Raw genomic sequence first — 18,548 nt, forward strand, 5'->3', positions numbered from 1 at the left:
AGAGATGTTCGATTTAATGGGGTTTAGAGATGTTTGATTTAGTAGAATATTATATGTTTATTATTCTTGGTATCTAGATACTTATTCTAAATAGTATAAATGTATTGTGTTTGAAAAATTAGTAGTATTTTATTTTAAAAATTCATTTTTTAACTCATATTAGACCAAATAAATAACTCATTATATACATTGTATAAATACTCTATTAACTCTACAGTAGAATTCACTTACTACGACTACCACTCTCTTATTTTTTTATTAATTACCTTTTTATCTGTAAAATTTCTAAATTCAAAAAAAAGGTTAGATTATTATTATAATTTATTATTTTTAATAATTAATTAATTATTAATATTTAAAAATATGAGATAAAATATATTATTAAATTAATAAATTATAAATTAGAATAAAAAATTAAACAGGAAAATGATGAAATAATTTTAACATTTCTATTATAGGAGGTAGACTTGAGTTTTTCACTTTTTTTTTGTCATTGTGAACCTGAGTGAAAATGAAAAATATTATTAGATAGAGATTGAAAAGGTAATTTAGCAAAATAACTTGAACTGCGGGCCTTTCTAAAAACTAAAAAAGCCTATAAAAGTAAAACCCAATGTGGCAACCCATTTTAAGGTATATGTATTTTTTTTTTGACTGAACATAACACAAAGAAAAAATACCTAAGAGAAAGAGTAACACTCCTCTCTAATAATAATGTCTAAATTATTAGGGGGTTGTAACCACTCTAGGTACACCTGCTTGTTTAAAGCAGCAGTCTTAGCCATTAAATCAGCCGCTCTGTTTGCTGTACGCTGGATGAGCACTAAAGTAGCTGTCCAATTGCGCTGAAGCATCTCTTTGATTTTGCCAAGCAGATCAGAGTCATTCGTAATCATGCTGGTTGTGCCTCGCGAAACAAGAAGAAATGCATCAAGATTATCAGTTTCACATATGACCTCTTTACACTCACAATCCCAAGCCATAACAAGCCCTCTCCAAAATAGCATGAAGCTCACAAGAGAGAACACTAGAAAGAGGTATACTGGCAGAACAACCTTTCATCCAAATTCCCATGCTGTCTCTAATAATACATCCAAAGCCCGCTAATTGCCCATTTTCAAAAACGCTTGCATCGCAGTTCACTTTACAGACATTCATTGGAGGTGGTTCCCAGTTATATTGCAAAGAGGAAGGAATAATATGTTTTTGGTTGGTAACAACCTTAGAGAAATCGCCAGCAGCATGTTGAACTAAGTGAACAATTTTCTCCTTACTCCATGGATCATCTTGATGGAAGATGTCATTGTTCCTATCCCTCCAAATCCACCAAAAGGCCGCTGCAAAGAGAAACTCATTTTTGTTGAGGTTAGAACGAATCCAAGACACAAAATCCAAACTAGAGTCCTCAGCGGTCATTCCCAAATTTAAGCTAATCCAAATCTGACGAGCCTTTTGGCAAGTCCTAAAGCAGTGGTTAATATCCTCTAGAGCAAGATAACATCGCTGACAAAAATCAGAAGTAGCAAGACCTCTTTGAAACCGGTAACTAGCTGTGGGAACTCCGTTGTTGAGACAAAGTCAGAGCAGACACTTTATCTTCTCCGGTATTCTCAAGCGCCAAAGCCAAAGCCAATTTTCATTATCGTTCCAGCCAAATTTCTTCTTCAATAGCCATTCATACCCGCTTTTAGTCGAGTAGGTGAGAGTATTTGAGTTTGTCCAAAACCAACCTGTTTTATCTCCTGTCTGCTTGATAGGATCAAAGAGCATCAAATCAAGTTTAACTTCTTCCGGAATCATTGTGCAAAGAATATCCCACCGCCAATGTCCATGGTACCAGACATCTTCTAGCTTCAAGTGAGAATCAGAGATGTGCACAAAAGGAACCAAAGGAGCTAGTGTTCCACATGGTCGCCAAGCATGATACCAAAAGGATTGAGACATCCTATCTGTACACCAATCAAAACCATCACGAAGCTTTTCTATTGTCTTATAAATCGCTCGCCAAGTGCTTGAAACATTATTAGAAAAACTGGATGAAAAGCAAGACCTCCCAGATAAATATTTTGCCAACATAATTCTTACCCAAAGCTTATCATTCTTACCCAAAATGGTATATTATACATATACCATTTTAAGGTATATGTATAATATATTATTATTCTTATACAATACCAAAAAATAAATAATATGTTCACCAAAAAAAATAAAAATAAAAAATATTATTGTTCTTTTATATAAATAGTAAGAAAAATTTGTCCTTCTTTTTTTTTTTTGGAAAAGTCTAGATTCTTTTCCTTGATTGTTATTTGTATGTAACGTTGAAGCTTTCGTCTAGTTATAGTTATGGCTTGTAGATTAGGTTTGTGGGCCAAGTAGATTTTAATGCTTATCAAAATCATGACTTAAAATAGATAATACTATTATACTAATAAGCTTAGTGTTTGGCTATTTTTATGTAATACAGCCCAAATTTGTTTAAGTCAAACTTTGTTACTTTTCACTCTAAGCTGTGGAGGTTCATTTGGTAACGGTGTGTTTGGTTGGAAAACAAACTAATACAAGACAAATCACAAAAATACAAAAATGTATAGAAATTTGATTTCGTAATTAATTTTGATCAATGGCGGAGCTTGAATATAATTTTTAGAGGATGAAAATTGGATTTTTTTAATAAAAAAATAAAAAAATATATTTTCTTAAACATGATTTTTGGACTTTAATTCTTAAAATACGATTTTTTTTTTGTATTTAAGTAAGTTCGCCGGACCAACGAACTCTATAAAAATTAGCAAGTTCGCCTAACCCCAGTGAACTCCACTTAAGTTTTTTGAAAAACGCACTTTTAATTCATATTATTATCTAGAAAATAGTATATTATATCCACAAACAATATATAGAAATATACAAAAATGCACAATCAATAAACATGACTTTTTCAAGAATTTTTTTAATTATAAATAAAAAAGTTATATTTAACAATAACAACTATTGTTATCGTCTCTAAAAAATATATAAATACACTGAAATAAGTCATATTTAATAATAATTTTTTAATTATAAATTAAAAAAAATTGGAGAATCATGGCTCCATCCCCTAAATAAAAATTTTTAATATATTAATAGTATAAAGTGTCTTATATAGTTATTTAATTATATTAATTCTTTTCGATGATTATTTATACCGTTAATATAAAAAATAATTATTTTTATTAATATGAGATTATATAATTAATTATATATAAAATTAATTTATACTGACAATATATTAAAATTAATTTTTAAAACTAATAGTGATGAAATTTTTTTAAGTTTCATAATTTTTAAGAACCAATAATGTTTTTTTTATTTAGTAATATAAAAAATGCTGGTTCATTCTTATTTAAAAAAATATAATTCGATCAGTAGAAGAAAAGAATATTATTTAAAAGAAAAAGAAAATCAACACTATTAATGGAAAGGTAATCCATTGTTTTTGTTGGGGGTAGTCCACGTCATCGAGATTTAAGTTGGTAAGATGGTGACCTGCATTCTCATGCTTTCAGGTAGCGTTTGGTGGAGAGACAGAGACGGAAAGACTGAGACTGAGAGACAGAGACTAAGAGACAGGAATTGAAATAAATCTCAGTATTCTGTTTGGTGCAAAATGAGAGACAGAAATTGAAACAAGAATGAAACTCTAATTTAATTTGCACAAAAGATAAAATTAAAATTAATTAATTGAAATGAAAGTATTTTAGGTATAAAATATTATTAAAGTTTCGGTCTCCATCTCTAAAAATTTCAGTCCCCTGTGTCCCTACTTTTTGGAGGTACTGAAATACTGAAATTTTAGAGACAGAGACAGAAATTTTAGTACCAGTCTCTGAACTAACAAACACGATACTGAATCTCAGTCTCTCAGTCTCTGTCTCAGTACCTCAAAACAAACGCTACCTCATAGTTTCATTTGATATATTCATTGATTATGAAGCACATTCATCCATGACAGACCCCACACATGCAGAAGGAATTGAAAAGGAATAATAAAAATAAGGAAAGTACAATTTAAGGGATTCTTTTCCACTTTTTTTCCCCAATAGTTCTTCTACTTATATGATAAAGTTATTTTAATAATTAAATTTAATTAAATTGATCTAATAATATATTAACATAATAAAAAATTAATTAAAAAAAGAGTTGCATAAAAATCCAGTTGAATTTAGTTATTGTTACGGCTTGGACCAAGCAGTTTACGGGCCGGCCCGATCCGAGCAGCACCCGACTCGAACGGTCGGGAGAAGATGCTCAGATTTCAACTCGGACACGCGTTCCTGACAGCTTTGCCACAGCTGTGCAAGGGAGGCCTCGAAGAAGGTGGGCATGTACCTGCAAGGCCCACCTCTAATACGGTATATATGGGGAAGGACCTATCATTCTCCCAAGATACGTCACATACCACATACTCTCTACTCGTCTGCACACTTCACTGACTAGGGCGTCGGAGTGTCTTTGCAGGTGACACCCCCCTTCCGCATCTGAAGAACTCGGGACCTCGCCTACCCCAACCCAGAGACGTACGACTAGACGACTTCCCTTTCGTTGACCAGGATACTCATCCGACCCGTCCGATACCCGACCTACCCAACAGTTATAAAAATAACTTATTTACAATTCATTTAACATTTTTTTATCCACTTTAACCAGCGTGTATCTTAATAAAAAAAATTAAGGATGACTTCTTATTTTCTCACCATAATTATAATTTTTAAATAAATAAGTACTTGTTAGATATTAAATGAAAAAATAATGTTGCAAAATTAAAAATATTAACTTTTAGAGTGAATATCCTACCCGACCCTCTAATAATTACCTCAAAAAGACAACGAAGCAAAAAAAAACACCTGATCAGGTCTCGATATTTTTTTTGGGACTAATTTGTCTCTGTGACAAAAAAAAACATTGAACTTTTTTTGGCAAGGGGCCTCGTTGTCCTTTCGAAATAATTGTTAGGAGTCGGATTGAATTTTTTTTTTGTCAAGGGCCTCGTTGTCTTTCGAAATAATTGTCAGGGACTATTTTGAATTTTTCTCTAATTTTTTTTAAATATCTATTATATAAATCACATATAAAAAGTATTAACTTATTTTTATTACAAGTAACTTTATTGAACACTTATTCTTTTTAATAATTCAAACTAATTTAGTGCTATATAAATCTTTTCAGTTTTCAATCACATATTCACATGTTAAAAATTGAAAGGTGCCCAACAACTAACCCATGCAAAATAGTAAATGAGACTTAGCTTTTATATGTGATTTACAATACAAGAAAAAACTATGACTACTTAAATCAGGGTGATATTATTAAATTATCATAAAAAATAAGTAAAAAAAAAAAAGAAAGTTTTGCCTTGTAAACATAATTTAGATGTACTTTTATGTTATTTTTTCTAATTATTTATCATGATAGCCGGGTGATAATGGCTCACCAACTCTTATCTTTTTTTTTGGTAATGACCAACTCTTATCCTTAGGAAGTGACCAAAAGAATGGTGATTGTGAATGTGGTTAGGTGAGACTTGAGAGTGAGAATGATAGGTGCATGTTAAGTGGGTATTATGGCCCATCCCTTTCTAATAAAATAGTAATATTCTACATATTTTTTATGGACAATTTTATTAAATAGAATTTTCAAAATAATAATATAATTATTTTTATTTTTAAATTGTGCATGTTTTAAAATATGTCACAAAATATTTGAATAAATTTATTTTTAACGTATTGATAATGTAAAAAAATTCATATGATTATTCAATTGTATTCATGTATTTAGATAATTTTTAAATAATAAACTTAAAAATTAATTATTATACTAATATATAATTAGTTGTTTGCATAAAAATATTTTATACAAGTAATACATAAAAATTAAATACTATTTTAATTATACTTTTTCTAATTTATTAATAAAGGAAAAAAAAAGATATCTCTTTTTATCTTTTTCGTTTATCTAAAAATTATAAATAATAAGACATTATTTAATGCTCAATATGATATTGGTTATTATGATAACTACGTGTGTACTTTAATTAAAAATGATCTAAAATTGAAGCCCAAAATATTAGTATATTATTCAGAGACTCTTATTTTCTTTATATGACTCCAATTGAGTTAAATACTTAAATCAAGTTAATTAAAAATGCACAAAAATTTTTTAGCATAACAAAAAATATATTTCAATAATGTTGGTTTCAACTTTCAACTTCCATGTGTCAATGACAAATTTTGACTATTATTCACTAGCCATGTGTGTTTAATTCATGTACTTTAGCTACTATATGCTTTATATGCTTAATGCCTTAATCAGTGTGTTTAATTCATGTACTTTAGCTACTATAAGCTTTATATGCTTAATCCCATAATCAATGTATTATTGAAGTGCATGTTGTAAAGTAATGTAATTAGGGGTACTTGTTGATTTGTTAGGTGAGCTTCAATAATATATATACACACACATATCATCCAAATCCATTCATTTAACTTGTAGATTCAATATTCCAAAAATATTTTAGGCTTAATTAATTTTTTTACTTCTATAAAATACTTGTTTTTTTTAGTTTTGGTCTTTATAATTTTTTTTCTTTTATTTTAGTCAAATAAAATTTATAATTTATCTATTTTAGTCCTTTCATTTTTTCCAGTTTGTTCTATTAAATACTGATTAACATATTAAAGTAATATGGCATATTTCAACTTATCATATTAATATTTAACATGTTATGTTAGTACTTGATAGAATAAATTAATAATATAAATTAAAATACACGTCCTTTAAATTTTAAAAGATTAAAACCAATTTTTTTATGTGGTCTGAAAAAATAAATATTTTTAGAAATTTAAAATTTATTTTTAAGTTAAATATTTTATATTATTTCTAAGTCAAAAAAGCGTGTTTTGTTTCTAATGTTAGATTATATTAATAAAACTATGAGTTGGTATAGGTTTATCCATAATAATAGTAGGCACTTTTAAAAAGAAATGTATGTGATTTTGTTCTTAAAATTAATGATATTATATTTTTTGTATATTTTTTTAAATTACTCTGTATCTTCAATATCTTATTTTCCATAAAATTTTCATTAAAAATAATTTAAAAATGATGTATAATTAAAAATATACGATATTATTAATTAAGAATCACTCTTCTCTAAATATGTTTAATTTCCTAACTTATTTGTGGACAATACATATATTAATTATAATCACAAATTATGTTATTTCAAATTAAATAACTTATATAATGGTGATCTCATTTATTGTTATAAATGCTAAATTGAATAAGTCATTATTACTTTTGATTTGGAATTAAATGAGAATAAAATCATATATTATCTTTTGTTATTTAGCTAATTATCTTTTGGATTTTAAATATATTATTTTTTGGACTTTAGATATTATTTTATTTGGGTTCAAGGGTTTAATGGGTGCCATACTTAAATATAAATAGTGTCTTTAGGGTTTCGGTCTCCAAGATACCAAAGCCGCCTTTGTTGTTCTTTCCCCGTCAGAAGAGTCACAATTCAGCCGACTAGGGATACAGAAGACTTTGGTTGAGGAAGATCGAAAGAACCACAAGATCCAAATCATTCCATTAATTTCTGATTTCTACGAGTAAAGGTACGCTTCCGCATTATGATATATTTTTTGGTGATTCAATGTAGATGATCTGGATTAATGAAATAATTTATTCTAATAAGTGGTATCAGAGTCATCCATAATTTAGTCATAAAAAATATCAATTTTTTTATTATTCTTTCGATCGACAGATATATATTTTACTGTATCCATTTTTTTTAATTTGATATAATAATTGATTTATTCTGAAACATTAGTATAGGGTATTATTATGATTGTTTCAGATTTAATTATAGGTGTCATTAATTTGGTGTAAAACTAATTAATAATTTCTTTTGGAATATAAAAATTATTGTGTATGTAACTTATGCGAATATTAATCGATCCAAAAGAAGATTTATATTTGACCAAGTTATGTATACACATTAATAATATGTGAGTGATAGAATTATAATGATTGGTTTTAATCTTAATTGATCATGAATTTTTTTGCACATAAATTTATTTCACAGTTATAACCATGTTTTTCTTTAAGGTTTGAAAAGACACTATTAAGATTTAATTCTTTGTGCGATTTAAGGATTTTTTTTTATTGTTACATAAGAAAACTAGTAACAATTTGGATTATTATACCCACCAATTTTATAAAATTTTAGTTTTGAAATAAATTGATTGAACATTATGCTGTCAAAGTACTCTCTTTTGTGAAAATTGATTTATTTAAAACATAAGAAGGAATCTGGTTATATATAATACATGCGAATATTGGTCAGTCTAAAGGAAGATCTATATTTGGCCGAATTATATACACATATTGATGGTAAATACATGTTTGAGTAACTAATTAAGAATAAAGTAATGTTTATTATTTATGCGGACAATAATCGGCCCAAAAGAAGTTTATTGTTTGGCCAAATAATAAGCATTGCACACTTTTGTTTATTTTCTATTAATTATGCGGTCAATGATCGGCCCAAAGAAAGGTTATTGTTTGACCAATTAATAGAAAATATATGCGGTAATAAATAGGTTGCAAAGTTTAAATTTCTATGTGTGTATTAAGTCGATCCAAAGAAAAGCTTAATGTGTGACAGGAATTTTGACAATATTTGATTACTGCAATGAGAGTATCACTTATAGTTAATTTTCTATCTAAAGATTGAAAATTAATGTTGTTCTAGATATCTCAATATGAATTTTTTTCTATTATTTAACTAATGTTTACTGCATGTTCTTTTTGTTCTAATCCATAAACTATGCCTTCAGCTACCAATGCTTCTGCACAAATTAGCAGTATTCCTATGCTGAATGCTTCAAACTTTAAAGTTTGGAAGGATACCGTGGAGATTGTCCTTGGTTGTATGGATCTAGATATAGCTCTTCGAGAGGAGAAACCCACTTCTACTCCGGAAAACCTCAATGAGGTTAAAATAGAGAAGTGGGAGAGATCCAAGCGAATGAGTATCATGATCATGAAATGCTCAATTCCTGAGGCGTTTCGGGGCTCAATTACTGAGGATAAAGATGCCAAACAGTTCCTAAAGGATGTTAAAAAATTCTTTACTAAGAATGAAAAAGCGGAGGCAAGTAGTCGTTTGAGCAAACTTGTCTCCATGAGGTATAAAGGTAAGGGAACATAAGGGAGTACATTATGGAAATGTCTCATCTTGCTTCAAAATTGAAAGCAGTAAAGTTAGAGTTGTCTGAAGATTTACTCGTGCATCTCATTTTGATTTCCCTTCCTGTAAACTTTGGGCAATTCAATGTGAGTTATAACACTCTGAAGGACACTTGGTCCTTAAATGAGCTTATATCTCACTGTGTGCAAGAAGAAGAGAAGCTACAGCAAGATAAGACTGAAAGTGCTCACATGGCTTCATCTTCTCAGTATATAAAAAAAAGTGTGATACTACTGCAGATGTGCGTTCTCAGCAGAAAAAGGCTAAGAAACAGGATCAGGTTTCAACCTGTTTCTTCTGTAAGAAGGTGGGACACATGAAGAAAGATTGTATCAAATATGCCACCTGACGTGAAAAGAAAGGTATAATACTTACTTTCGTTTGTTCTGAGACTAGTTTAAGTTATGCACCTGTTGATACTTGGTGGGTAGATTCTGCTGCTACTACTCATGTAAGCGTTACTATGCAGGGTTGCCTGTGGAGCCGACCGTTAAGTGATGCTGAAAGATACATCTATGTGGCAGACGACAATATAGTTGCAGTCGAAGCTATAGGAACTTTTAGATTATGTTCCACGAGTGGATTTTACTTGGATTTATTAGAGACATTTTATGTACCGTCATTTAGACGGGATTTGGTTTCTATTTTTCGTTTGGACAAATCAGGTTATGTTTGTTCGTTCGGAGACAATAAACTCAGTCTCTTCTATAATTCGAATAATATTTGCTCTGGTCATTTGGTGGATAATCTATATAGACTTGACTTAAATTCCTATAATAATGAAATACTGCAAACAGGTACAAAACAAAAACTAAATAAGAATTCGGCATCATTATGGCACAAACGCCTAGGTCACATCTCTAAACAAAGAATTCAGAGACTTGTGTCGGATGGAATTCTTGGACCCCTAAATTTGGCGGACTTTGAAGTCTGCATTGAGTGCATAAAGGGGAAAAGAACAAATGAAAGGAAAATGGGTGTCGATAGAGCTAAAGATATCTTAGAACTGATACATACCGATATATGTGGCTCATTTTCTACTGTCTCTTGGAATGGACAACGATACTTTATCACGTTCATAGATGACTACTCTCGTTACGGGTATCTATATTTAATTCATGAAAGGTCCCAAATCTTTGATGTTTTAAAGTCTTTCAAAACTGAAGTTGAACTTCAACTCGGAAAGAAAATTAAAGCTGTCGAGTCTGATCGTGGTGGTGAATATTACGGAAGATATGATGGTTCAGGTGAGCAACGTCCCGGGCCTTTTGTTCTTTTTCTAGAGGAGTGTGGTATTGTTCCGCAATACACCATGCCAGGCAAACCTAGCATGAATGGTGTTGCAGAGCAAAGGAACCGAACTCTTAAGAATATGGTGAGAAGTATGATTAGTCATTCTTCCTTGTCTGAATCACTCTGAGGAGAAGTTTTAAAGACCGCAGTGTACATCCTTAATAGGGTGCCAAGCAAAGCAGTTAAACCTTATGCATCAGCATTAGGGAGCTTAATGTATGCTCAAGTCTACATACGTCCCGATATATCATTTTTAGTGGGAGTGTTGGGTAAATACTTGAGCAATTTGGGCATGAATCATTGGATAGTTGTTAAACGCGTAACGCGTTATCTAAGGATAATAAAGGATTACATGCTTACTTATCGGATATAAGAAAATTTGGAGATCATTGGGTACTCGGATACCGATTTCATGGCATATGGTTGCGAAATTTTATCACTGAGTTTCGTACAGTAGATGACATTGAAAGGTCATTAAAGATATTTTGTGACAATAAGTCAGCAGTACTATACTCCAATAATAATAAGAGCTTGACAAGATCGAAGCATACAGACATCAAGTTCTTAGTTGTCAAGGAAAAAGTTTAAGAAAAACAGATTTTCATAGGATATATAGGAACAGAGTATATGCTAGCAGACTCAATAACCAAGGAATTGATCCCTAAAGTCTTTCATGAGCACACTGCTCGGATGGGTGTCAATATTTGTGATGCCTTGGTTTAGTGGGAGTTTATTTTATGCTATATGTCCTATGACAGATATTGAGTTATTTTTCTGCAGAATTAAGTTGATGGTTTATTTCATGTTATGTGAAATGTTCATTTTGCAATATTTGTATTGTGTTTGATCTCAATAAAGTTTTAAAGTTGGACCAACTGAAAATAGACATGCATGAGATCACTTGGCATGTAATTTTTATATTACTCATCCAAATTTGATCTATGTCGTTAAGTATATTAGGATGGTGATTGTCGTGGTTTAATCACGACATTAATGTGATAAAAGTTGCGGTAGTTCCATATCTAATGTATGAGACGGACCAAATTGTTAAAGTAATGAGAGAAATAGCATTCAGATGCGCGCATAAAGTTTATAAGATGTGATTATGTCAATAAAGAATATATGTATAGTTCAAGTGGGAGATTGTTAGGAAATTATTTTAATTTCCTAACTTATTTGTGTACAATACATATATTAATTATAATCACAAATTATGCTATTTCAAATTAAATGACTTATATAATAGTGATCTCATTTATTGTTATAAATGCTAAATTGAATAAGTCATTATTACTTTTGATTTGGAATTGAATGAGAATAAAACCATATATTATCTTTTGGATTTTAGATATATTATCTTTTGGATTTTAAATACTATTTTATTTGGACTTAAGGGTTTAATGGGTGTCATGCTCAAATATAAATAGTGCCTTTAGGGTTTCGGTCTCCAAGATACCAAAGCTGCCTTTGTTGTTCTTTTCCCATCAAAAGAGTCACAATTCAGCCGTCTAAAAATACAGAAGGCTTTGGTTGAGAAAGATTGAAAGAATCACAAGATCTAAATCCTTCTATCAATTTCTAATTTCTACGAATAAAGGTACGCTTCTGCATTATGATATATTTTTTGGTGATTCAATATGCATGATCTAAATTAATAAAATAATTTATTCCAACAAAATATTGTATTTATTTTTTATTGAATAAAATATCATTATTGTCTTAAAAAAAATACTCTACCCTAAACAATGAAGCCATTTCAATTTCGTTGACTCAGACTTGAAGTTAAAGAAATAAAAGTTGAGAACCGACAAATGGGTAAATGGGTAATTTTCTAAATCATTCAATTGGAAGTTGCAACAAGCTAGTCTTAGCCACTACGACAGCATCTAGATGTATATGGGTTTTAGCCACCGATAAGTTAGTTTGAAAGTAGAGTAAAACTCATTTTCAATTAATTGGCACAAATATGCTCAAAATTAACTATATTAGATTTGATTAAGTCAAACAAGGTGTTAGTTTCAACGCTAATTACAGCTTTAATAAATGTGGAATAGCACTTTAACCCTTTTTTGCTGGCAATATAAATTGAATTGGATGGAACGATGAGCTCATTTCAACGCACAAAGAGATTAAAGTGATTTCAGTTGTGTATACTTTTCAAATATTATGATGCGTTTGTATTTTTTTTTTCAGATTTTGTATAAATTGTATAAAATATATTTTTTTAAAAATATATATATTTTTTGAAATGATCAATAAAATAATTACATTAGAATTAATGTCTAACCTTTTCAATTATATAAAAACATCAAGTTGTAAAATAAAAATTTTCTTAAGTGAAAAATCAGACTACCCTAATTTACTATTTGAAACTAATCTCACAAGGATTATTTTGTTACTTTTGATTTTTTTTTTGTCAGAGCGAGAGTTAGGGATTTTGTAACATCATAGGTTTGTTATTTTTTAATTAAAATGTCGCATGTATTTTTGGATTAGTAAATTGTGAAGTTAGTTTTTTCTCTCTCTTTCGTAGGCCTGCCTTATTATTTTTATTTGGTAAATATAGGCCTGCGTTTGTTTTATTACAAAAATAGCAAAAAAAAGAACAAAGGAAGCATGGCCCAAGAAAAAAAAATAGTAGAAGTGAACCATTCGGCTCTCCAAAGAGTCCAAAAAAATTTGTCAATTGCATATAATTTTGTAAAAAATTATAATACTTAATATATGATTTTATAAAAAGATAATAATAAATAAATAATCAAATTTATCTCTAAAAAATCACATATCCTTTAAATTGTTTTTCAAATTATTTTAATTAAATTAGCACTTTAAAAATTTTATATTAGTTATATTAAGTGCAAAAATTTGTCTTTATCTATTTTATTACCATCTTTACACACACCTAAATCTCTTAATTAATTTTTAACATAATAATTTTCTATAAAAGACCTACGAATTTATCGTTTTCTTCAAAACCTTTTGTAATCTTTTCACTAAAAAATTTTCTCGCAATCTTTTACTTAAATAAATAATATTTTTGTTTTTCTTAAGTTATAATCCCAAAAATTTTGATCAACTAATAACAAAAAGGGATGCTCCCATAAAGACGCAAAGAACGTCTTTTTTTGAAGATATTTTTTAATAATTAAAATTTAACACATATAATCACTTAAATTGTGTTATTTTTGTTAAAATTAAGTCAGACAAATTAATTTGACCGAAAAATAGTGAATCAAATTTTGAATTTGTCTAAATTAATATTATTTTTTATAAAAAATAACTATAATACTCCTATTTTATATAAAATGACTAAAATGTTCTTATAATATATATTAATTTTAAAAATTATAAATTTTAACTTTTTTTTATAGGATTAGAATTTAAAATTTTCAAAATATATATATATGATAGAAATATTTTAGTTGTATTGTATAATAAGAATATTATAGTAATTTTTTATAAAAAATATTAATTTTTTTAATAAACTAATTTATTCAATCTAATTTTAATAAAAATAATACAATTTTATTGATTATATATGTTAAATTTTAATTTTTAAAAAATATTAAAAAAAAAAGATATTTTTGATATCTTTATCTAAGTGCTCCTATAACAACCCATAACAAAAACGGTGAGCGTGGTCGCGTTGAGTCATTGGTCTTGCGAGTTACACCAACACTGCAGTTAACGGAGCTGCGGCACTGAGCGGTGCGTGGGGGTTCAGCTCAAGATATTTCAATTCTGCGTTTGGGATTCACATTTCAATCTCAATTTGAATTCAGATCCGAAATCCAGAAACAAGAAGAAGACGACAACGAGAAACAATGGAGGTGGAGCTGAAACAGTTGATGGCCGATCTTCAATCTCTCAACCAATCCCTTCCAGATCCATCTCTCCATGCTTCCCTCCTTAAAGTATTATATAATCCCCAATCTCTGCGGCATTTTTTCTTCTTTCAATTATTCAATATTATTTTTGCCCTGCATTCTAATTAGCTTGGTTTTCATGTTTGTTTTTTTCCGTTTTCGAAGATTCAATCGCGTGTTGAGCATCTTGCAACCCTTGCCAAGTCTGAACCTGTTCGGCGCTCCAAAGTTAAGGTAATTTCTCTGTGGTATCTCAGCAGATATTGCTTAAATAAATTAAATTTATCATCTCATATAATTTAATTACTTAGTTAGTTAATTAGCTAGAAAACCATAATAGCATTTAAAAGTTTGTGTTGTTGGTTGCAGGATATGAGTGCTGAGGTTGTAGACAGCAATCCGTACAGTAGGCTTATGGCACTTCAGAGAATGGGTATTGTGGAGAACTATGAGAGGATACGGGAATTCTCCGTTGCCATTGTTGTCTGTATCAATCTCCTCTTTCACTGTACTTTATTTGCACTTGTATACCCCTTATTGAGCATGGTGTATCTAATATAGAATAGTCTAATATTTTGCATTATTAAAGTTGAAAATACATGATTTTTGAACATCAACAGGAAGAAACATTACTTTCCCATGATACACTAAATTAGTAGGATAATTTGCAAAGAGTTTCTATGGACAATTATATTTTGAAAGATAGGACAGAGATGTGAATCTGACTCTTCTGTAAAAGTCCCCTATCTTATTCTTTGGGTGTGTTTTCCTACTACGTTTAGCTTATGAATTCATATTGTTTTTCGTTATTATACAATCACAGGGAATAGGTGGGGTAGGAAGTGTTGCTGCTGAGATGCTAACTAGATGCGGTATAGGTCGACTATTGCTGTATGATTATGACAAAGTAGAGCTTGCAAACATGAATAGGCTATTCTTTCGTCCAGATCAGGTGAGTATATAAGACCTCATTTTCTTGTGTTACAGAATTGTGTATTTGATCTGTGTTTTAATTTCTAGGAGCAAACCATAAATTTTGATGATTGCAATAACTGCCAGAGTGCCAGATATATGTACATGCAAAATTTATGTAGTTTACATATAAAGGCTTCTGGTAGTTTACATAACCCATACATTAACTAATCCGTTCTGGCTTTCCAGGTTGGTATGACAAAGACAGATGCAGCCGTACAAACTCTTTCAGATATTAACCCTGATGTTCTGCTTGAGGTAAGTATTTTGTACTGTTTATAGCCTTTCTTGGTTCACTCCATGTTTCAATGTTGCTAAGACAAGTTGCTTGCTGACAGTTTATTTTCCTTGTCATTTAGAGCTATACATTGAATATCACAACAGTGGAGGGCTTTGAAACCTTCATGTCATCTTTGAAAAATAAGTCATTCTGCGCTTCCAAACAAGACAGTGGTGTGGATCTTGTGTTAAGTTGTGTAGATAATTATGAAGCAAGAATGGCTGTAAACCAGGTATTATAATCTTAGATGATTAAATCTGTCCTTTATTTTTGGGTGGGCGAATTGTCATGTCTAACAGATTTCTACTTGAATTGCAGGCTTGTAATGAATTGAGCCAGACCTGGTTGGAGTCAGGTATGCAATTCTTATCTTCAAAGTTTGCTTGTATAGGTGTATGATCATTACACTTTTCATGTGGAAACTCAATTGAAGTATAAAAATTGAACAGGTGTTTCTGAGGATGCTGTCTCTGGTCATATTCAGCTACTTATTCCTGGTGAAACTGCATGTTTTGCATGTGCACCTCCTTTGGTATGTCTATTCTTTATTTCACCTTGACAGGGTCAAGTTTAATTAACCTCATAATATGCAAAGTTTCAGGAGCTCAAACATTTTTAGTCTATTATACCACAATGTTTTCTTAAATTATCATGGACTATGCAACTAAATTGTTATCATATACAACTACATGTGGCTTACTTCAAATGTGAAACTTTTATGCAGTATGTACCAAAAATATGAAAGCATACATTTATGTTTTTCCTCTTAGGTTGTTGCATCTGGAGTAGATGAACGTACACTCAAGCGTGAAGGGGTTTGTGCTGCATCTTTACCAACAACTATGGTATAATATAATCCTCCAGCCCTCATGTTTGCTTTTATTGTGTATAGTTAAACATCAACAAGTTTTTATGGAAATCCATCTTATTATAATTGAATCTGGTGCCTTTATCGTGCGTGAAAAGACTGAACTGTTCTAAGTAAACACTTATATGGCATTTTCTACTAACCTTAGAGTATTGTTTAAAACATGTTTTTCACTTTATTTGTTTGGCATTCTAAATTTTGTTTTCATTTTCCAGGGGGTTGTTGCCGGGCTTCTAGTGCAAAACACACTCAAATTCTTGTTAGGTTTTGGTCAAGTCTCTCCATATTTGGTAAGTATCACACCTACAACAATGTTCCCTCTATTCTCCTCCTCGTTGAGTTGTCTTATAGAGCTGATTATTCCTTTTTTTTTTCTTCTTAACGTATAGAGGGGTAAAAAACTTTATAGTCTTCAAAAAGAAATTTGGTTATTTTGACATCCCCATTATTGTTTTCTTATATATAGGGATATAATTCTCTTAAGGACTTTTTCCCTACCATGCAAATGAAGCCGAATCCTCAATGTTCAAATTTTGCATGCTTAGAAAGACAGGTAAGATGTTTTTAGTCAGGCCATTGTTGCAAATATTATAGTCGAATTATTGAACTATAAATGTTAATGCAGAAAGAGTACATTCTTGCAAAGCCCGCAAGAGATGCTGCAGCAAAAGCAAAGCTAGAAGCTGAAGCACCGTTCACCGAGGAGGGTCCGCTTCACATTGACAATGAATGGAATATAAGGTGCTTAATACTCTTTTTATGTTCCTCTTCTTCACATTATTATGTGTTAATCTGATTCCTTCTTGAAAAATGTTAGCGTTATCATGTAGTGATCATATTCTTGTGGTTGAATTTTCAGTGTTGTTGATGATTGTGAACCAGATGTTTCTAGTGCCAAAAATTCAGGTATTACTTGATACTTTTCTAAAGTTTATATTCATGTGCTGAATGAAGATTGAAGTAAAGATAAAACTGTGCAACCGTTTTTTTAGTTTGTGGTACTGGCTTTATAGATGTTGATGTTGGTTTCCTTATTAAATCAGCTACATGAGAAATCTTTTCAATCTCATGGCTAGAGGAGTTTTACTTTCGTCTTATCATCTATATCCTTCATAAAAACGCTTTCTCGCAATATGTTTCATCTTGCAAAAGTAAATTTTCAAGGTTATATACATCTTTTTAGTCGATGTGTCTCTCTATTCACCATGGTTTCAACATTTGTTTTAATTCCACTATTCAATTCCAATTATTATCAAATCTGGTAACAACTTCCCTCAATATATGCTGTAGATATATTGCCTGAAGGTCTCACTCATGAACTTCCTGTCGCGGATGATTTTCGGAACATAGTGACTTCTGAAGCTCCAACCACTGACAACGAGGACCTTGAGGAACTCCGAAGGCAGCTTGAAGCTATTAATTCTAAGTAGTCAGTGTTTTCATAGGGACTTATTTTAAAGAAGGAAAAGATTTTGTTTATTTTTTCCTTACAGAAACAGAAAGCAGAAACCCCTTTGAGGGGGTATAATTGTTCAGGCAAGCAGTTTCAAGATAAAATTTGGTGTTCATCCTTTTTGTTCTTTGAAATTTATATGTTGGTATCATGTGGGAATGGGATGCTGTTTCAATAATAGGTCTTAATCTATGAAGCACGGACACTTCGCTGAGTTATTGTGTCTCCGTGTCGGACACATTTTGGACACGATACTCATCGACACTCGTCCGACACGCGCGTGTCTGTTGTGTCCAACCGTGTCTTAATAAAAAATAAAAAATTCTTCTCCGAACACGTCTGGACACACCTAAATATCATAACGTGTCCGCGTGTTCAGTCTTATTCTTAACATATATTCTTAAAATAAATTTAGATATAGTATATATTATTATTTATTAAAACAAAAAATATTTTAAATACTTGATATAATTAAAATAAGACATTAAAAATAATAAAAAATTTTAATTTATATTTTAATA

The 18,548-nt window shown here is 30.3% G+C and overlaps 1 protein-coding gene across 1 annotated transcript; it reads left to right on the plus strand.

Moving 5' to 3' along the window:
* Nucleotides 1-14,152: 14,152 nt before the first annotated feature.
* Nucleotides 14,153-18,142, plus strand: LOC112776491 (ubiquitin-like modifier-activating enzyme 5). The gene is made up of 14 exons (XM_025820679.3): nucleotides 14,153-14,502; nucleotides 14,620-14,688; nucleotides 14,824-14,937; nucleotides 15,278-15,406; nucleotides 15,616-15,684; nucleotides 15,786-15,938; nucleotides 16,025-16,061; nucleotides 16,156-16,238; nucleotides 16,477-16,551; nucleotides 16,790-16,864; nucleotides 17,041-17,127; nucleotides 17,200-17,315; nucleotides 17,434-17,480; nucleotides 17,865-18,142. Exons 1-14 carry the CDS (start codon nucleotides 14,413-14,415, stop codon nucleotides 18,002-18,004), a joined length of 1,284 nt encoding a protein of 427 aa, XP_025676464.1. The 5' UTR covers nucleotides 14,153-14,412; the 3' UTR covers nucleotides 18,005-18,142.
* Nucleotides 18,143-18,548: the final 406 nt, after the last annotated feature.

Source organism: Arachis hypogaea, chromosome 19 (assembly GCF_003086295.3).
Source record: "Arachis hypogaea cultivar Tifrunner chromosome 19, arahy.Tifrunner.gnm2.J5K5, whole genome shotgun sequence".
NCBI classification, from domain to species: Eukaryota; Viridiplantae; Streptophyta; class Magnoliopsida; order Fabales; family Fabaceae; genus Arachis; species Arachis hypogaea.

Coding starts and splice junctions, on each gene's coding strand:
- LOC112776491 (XM_025820679.3), top strand. CDS start 14,413: ATGGAGGTGGAGCTGAAACAGTTGATGGCCGATCTTCAATCTCTCAAC. Junction 16,552..16,789: donor CATCTTTACCAACAACTATG/GTATAATATAAT, acceptor TTCATTTTCCAG/GGGGTTGTTGCCGGGCTTCT. Junction 17,128..17,199: donor TTGCATGCTTAGAAAGACAG/GTAAGATGTTTT, acceptor ATGTTAATGCAG/AAAGAGTACATTCTTGCAAA.